At 41.2% G+C, this 6,090-nt stretch overlaps 1 protein-coding gene across 2 annotated transcripts in view; it reads left to right on the forward strand.

Moving 5' to 3' along the window:
• Nucleotides 1-6,090, forward strand: part of LOC135497943 (FMRFamide receptor-like) — an 80,224-nt gene extending 74,134 nt beyond the window's left edge. For both annotated transcript variants that reach the window (XM_064787986.1, XM_064787987.1), the window contains one exon: nt 3,235-6,090. In XM_064787986.1, coding sequence (XP_064644056.1) covers nt 3,244-4,443 — 1,200 coding nt within the window. In that variant the 5' untranslated portion in view covers nt 3,235-3,243 and the 3' untranslated portion in view covers nt 4,444-6,090. The remainder of the gene's footprint in view (nt 1-3,234) is intronic.

The following is a 6,090-nucleotide window of genomic DNA, read 5'->3' on the forward strand; positions in this document are numbered from 1 at the left end:
CGCTGTATGTTAGGATTGTAAGACATATCCAGGAAGCAGGTGACCTTGTCTTCGTGATTGACAGCGGAAGCAAACGAGCCCGCCCGAATGTTCCATTTTGTTATCTTTCAAGTACACGCTTGAGCGTCACTACTTGTTTTTTACGATTTGAACCATTCAATTTAAAGCAATTCGTGTGGATGTCTTTTCGAGGGGAATTCGATTTTGCAACCAATCTTAGGTATAGGTTTTATTAACACCAAGAGGATTAGATTGAAATTGGATTTACTGCCAGGAAGGTAACTGTAATTATGTGGCTGTTGTTACTGAAGATACGCTATCATGATTCAAAACTGCTGCGCTGTTGAAGTGCCGCTGTGCTGGCAATGGGTGCTAACCACCCAATGCCTTATGGTGTTTGAACTTTTTTTCGTTTGGACAAAAGAGACCAACGTTTCGAAGGTTTGGAATGATCGATTTAAAAAAGGTCGCATCGTTCATCTCTTTTTATCTCTTTCGGTCTGAAAAAAGGGTTTGAACAGTTTCAATAATCACACTTGAAGCTTTGACAGTCTCTTGGTTAATTAAAATTGAATTTTTGCAGGCTATCAATTCATGCCATCTGTAATCAAATGAACAGCTGCCAAATTCACGTCATCTCCAATTAGATCAGCGGACATTTTAGGAATTGAATATAATTGATTTTGATAATTAAAATGCGTCAGTATCAGAATAATGCAAGACCTGTGCACATTGCAATTTTCGACACTTATGATGGACAGTGACGTAACACTCCTTGTTTTGATCATTTCTGACAGCGTTTACAAGACAGTTTTTCTAACAATGCATTGACTGTGGCTTATACCTTGTTGTTATGACATAGAATTCATCAGAAGATTCTTATAGAATGTTGTTTGAAAGAAAACAAGTTTACATCATACTCCTTCGGAATGCTTTACTCAAGTACTTGGAGCTTGCACTTTATATTGTTCTTTTAGCGTTATACGAAATGTCATGTCACAACACAGCTTAAGTAAAACAAGAATTCCAGCGTTACAGCCAGAAAACATCGTCAATAGATAAATGTATCGATTTACCTTTACAATACAAAAGAACTAGGTCCTCTCATTATAGCGTTAGAGGCGGATAAATGAATATATAAAAATGAACTGCAGGCAGCCTCACGTCCCTTGAGGTAAACTCCGCCTCTTTTATAGGTCTTTTCAGGGTAGAACTAAACATATACGTTTTTCTACCGTGAGCCACTGTCTAAACACCTTCGGGTATAGACAGCAAATAATCTATACATTTTGGATGAAAGTGTCATGAACTGGTGTGTTAATTATTAATTTCCTTCCTTTCCTGATCAATGCCTTGTAATTTCGTCGATGGAATATGATGATATTAGTTTTGCATTATTGATACTGTCTCGAGGTGGTTGCATGTTACTGTCAGAGTGGTTACATAAGATCATAATTGAAGCGCCTGCAGAAAGTTCCGGTGAAACATCTGCCGGGTCTTGCTTGCATACAGTGATTCTAGTAAAACGGCACAGGATAAAACATAACTGTAAAGTTATGAGAACATATTAGAATAAGAAAGGAGGGAGAGAGGCTCGTTCTCTAAAACTTTAAAACAAACTTGACTAACCAACTTTACAAAGAAATGTTATCTATTGGAACAAGTCGCTCAGTACATCCGTGTCGTTGAGAGCAGGCCGTTTTTGTATCATGCCGTCAAAAGTCGATGTTTCACCAAGAAGAAAGACCGTATATGTCCGGCACAGGACATCGATCTCTATCAGTGGCAAACGTGTTTTATATCCTTTTCATCTTCCTTTTCTCGCCGACGGTCTCCTTATATCACTTTACACGTCTTGTCGCGGCGGTCAATAGCTATAATCAAATTATTTAACCGCGCAGACCAGGGCTGTCACACCAAGCTGGCGGTTCGGGATTGTCCCCTCGGCTTAAATTTCCGGTGGATATTAGCCGTGGCTTAGGTCGCCAATCTTTTTATCCACTCCATCTCCGATCATTCTATCGGGTAAATGCTATCCTAAATTCACTGAAAGACGTCTGAAGTACAACAGATCACAGACCATAGCGTCGGTGAGGAGGTGAACCTTGCACATTCCGGTCGGAAGAGTTACTTTATTTTGGATAACAAACCAATCCAATGCCTCGACAGATGGCGCTAAAAGCAGCTCACCAGTCTGCCGGAGTGCGTGCGAGTGGAGTTCGCGTGAAAACCACAAGATAACAAAACGCCGACAGCTGCTTTCATAATTAGAATGACAGCAACTTCAAGCATCAATTGTGATATATCGATACGCTATTGCGATTACGTTTAAAGCACAGTACATGTATCAACTTTGATGCACGCCGACGACACATTTCCTTGGCACATGCCCTTCCATAGCATTGGCGCAGCATTGCACCCCATAATCATACAACACTGTTAGTACGGATGTATCCCCGTGATACTAGCTAGTGTCGGCCTCGGCCGTCTAGCTATCAGCGAGCTTTATCCAATAATATCTTTGGTACTGATAAGTGTTATTGAGTGGTCACCGATATTTGTTCTTCAGTAAGAATAACAAAAGTCGGTGTGACCCCATGGTCAATTATTCGAAAGGTTCCGATCAATTTTTGTTAATGACTCTCAATCCGAGCCCGGTAGACTCGCCTGCGTGGTAGTATTTTGGAGCTTGATCCACATTTCGGACGTCCAAATTGTTAGTAATAATATTGATGACAAAACAAACGCCAGATATAGAGTACATTGACTCACTGTTATTCATCAACAATACCAATATTTTGAACAGTATCACCAAACTAAATTGGACGATATAATCCAGTTTATTCTTATTTCCCATGAGCCCTTGCAGTCTGGCTGCCATTTGTGACTCTCATATCATCTCCTTATTCGCACCGGCCACTCTTCCAGTAGCACGCCAGCCAGGTATAATTCACTTTTTAGATGAGGATCTGGATATCATCGGCGAATCAGTGACCCCACTGTCCATGGAGTTTCCCGGGCGGGTAGTTATCTACCCTATATTCAAGTCGTCCATTCGCTTCTTGCATGAATCTTACTTAGCCTACCCTTTTTTTCTTGTTGACAGGTTAACATCGGGGTCAAATTTTCATATTTTCCATTGCAGTTTGAATTTCCATCATCTCCATCTGCAAGCCTCTCTTTGTCTTTGAAATCATCAATTATTTCTGAAATTTCATTTTTTTCTTATTTTAGGACTATGTAATGGCGTACGCTATTGCTGGCGAGGGGCCTTTTGTCGCCGAAAATAACACCCACGTTTTGGATATCATACAACATCCGGGTTACGACGACAGACCGGAAGTGACGACACTAGCAGAAACAATTCACGAGGAATACGCAGAATTCTATAGGAATGCAAAATTCGTTACAGGAATTGTTCTCTACCCGATTTTATGCACATTCGGAATAACAGGGAATATTTTGTCGCTAATTGTGCTAAGTCATAAAAAGATGTCGTCATCAACAAATGTGTTTCTCAGTGCATTATCCGTGTCTGACCTCATAAAACTTGTGAATGACGTTATGTATTTCATTGTTGTTGTGATAGAAAGATACGACACAGTCACAGGCCAACGTGCAATGGCTTTGCTGTATCCTTCCGCGCACTATATTCTCAATATGTCAGTTTGTGTGACTGCGTGGTTGACAGTCTCAGTCAGCGTGGAGCGATACATCAGCGTCTGTCATCCGACCAGAGCTAAAACCATGTGTACTATCCAACGAGCACGGATTGTGAGTGTGTGCGTGTTTATAGGCATGAGTATTCTAGCTTTACCATCAGGTTTACGCTACGAAAACCGCTGGTCAATCTCGAATGAAACCAATCAAAGTATTGTGTCAATAGAACTCAGTGTCTTTGGGCAGCACCAGTTGTTCAAAACGGCATACACATGGATACAGAACCTATTGCGATCGATTATACCGCTCTTCGTCTTGGTCATCCTTAACTCTTGTATAATCTACGCCCTGTGGCAATCACGCATCAAAGGTAAAACCATGTCTTCCCGTAACAGAATAAGCATAATGCTTATCATTGTGGTCTTCGTGTTTCTAATCTGTATAACGCCAGATGCAATCCTGTCGACGTTCTTCAAATTTGGATATTACGACGCGAATAACTTAGTGCGCGGAATACGTGAGATTTCGGACCTTCTGCTTCAGATCAACTCAGCGGTTAACTTCGTCTTGTACTGTACCTTCAGTACGATATTCCGAGGGATATTCATAGAGATTTTCCTGAAGTGCTTTACAAAGAAGTTAAATGAACAGCGCGCAATGCGTGAAGCGCGGACTTCTGTAGTGCGTGACAAGGAAGGAAGCACTATTGTTGATAACGACGCCAATGAGAGAACTAAACTGACGGCGACGAGTATTAATAACTGTCAGCAGACATATGTATGATACGGATGCTATGGCCTGTCGGTATAATGCTTACACGCCACATATTCTATAGTATCGTAGCGCCGCCTGTAGGGATCCTATAGGCCTAGCACTACCTATACGGGTCATACTGTTAGTGTGCTGCCTTTAACGGCCATATTGTTATAACATGTTTTACATTGAAGGCCTACGCTGTTGGTCGAAATAAAATAATCGTGTTACTGTACGGTATTAAAACTACTCATGTCAACGTGGTGAAAATTGACCTATACAGAGTATATCTATCATATCAGCGTACACTACAGTACGTTGAAATCTCTTCAGTGTGTATTTGCGTACATGTAATCGCCGATTCCATTTCGAATTTCTGATTTTATATTGAGGGCGAAAGCCTATAAATCGAGTATCAGAGTGTCCGTTAAATGAGTGCGCTCATCCGACAATCGACCTATATCGACTCGAGAAGCAACCATAACACTTCAGGCCGTATCATGCATACCTTTTTCTTGACTGATGGAGGGGGAGTGCCTGAGTATTGGTGGTGAGTGTTCGTGCGTATGAGTCTGTTTGTCTGTCTATGTTTCAGCCAGGGTGCAGGATATTTTTTCCCCTTTTGAATTATTTTTTTGTATTGCTTCATATCCCTATCCAATAGTTATTTGAGACCAAGTCTAAATGCAGAAAATTGTCGATTTGATGGAGTCAACAGATAAGTAATGACGAGGCATTTAATCATTACGGCAACAAATGATATTCTCGATATCGTTAGGACATTAGTATCAATCGTCCTGGCATTTTTATGCATGGTCAATACTCCTGTCGATATCCGGACATGCCTCTCACGCGATATTTTGTAATCTCGCGCTGGGTCATCCCATCATTAGAGACTACGGATGACCAGATGACATCGAGCATAAAACGTGAATTAGCCATTACCTATTCAACCGCGTTCGGATGCGGTGGTAAAGTTAGTCTCCATCTCCATTGAGAATTAGCACTGTTCTATGCTTTTTAATGATTGTTCCGTGATTCGTAGGTTGAGAGAATATCCCATTCGAAATTCGATGATTATGGTCACCGGGGCAAGTGTAATGATTTGTTTGTAATCATAGGTACTTAGAAGCACTTGATGACTTGAAGGCGGTTTGCGAGTAGTGAGCCACCTGCTGAAGATATCACGGGTTCCGTAGCTCACTGCTCCATCGCCACTGCACCGAATACGTATGCGTGGTGATGTGCAAGGAACCATGATGCATGTAGCATCAGGTTGACAGTGTGATGGATGCATCGAAGGAATGTATGTGCGTGTGAGTCCGGGTTGTGTGCTCTCCGTGATTCTTAGATGGTGATGTTTCCGAGGAATTGTCATTCAAACGTCACACTTGAATGGAAGTTTCGTGATCTTCTCGATTCATGGTGTGAACTCCAATATTGCGATATTTGGGTTTCGAGAGACTCATCTACTTTCTCGTCTCGCTGTCACTCTGTAGTTTCGTTTCGGCGAGGTTTCATTCACTAGTTGCGGCGATTCCTACTCGTAAAAAAGCGATGCTCATTTGTTATTGTTTCTAGATAAGAGTTTAAAGTAATTGCTATTATCATTTTCTTCTATGAATTGTGTGTTGATGTGCATACTGTATTTGGTTTGCATGATAAAATTCGAAAGTT

Source organism: Lineus longissimus, chromosome 13 (genome assembly GCF_910592395.1).
Source record: "Lineus longissimus chromosome 13, tnLinLong1.2, whole genome shotgun sequence".
Classification (NCBI taxonomy): Eukaryota; Metazoa; Nemertea; class Pilidiophora; order Heteronemertea; family Lineidae; genus Lineus; species Lineus longissimus.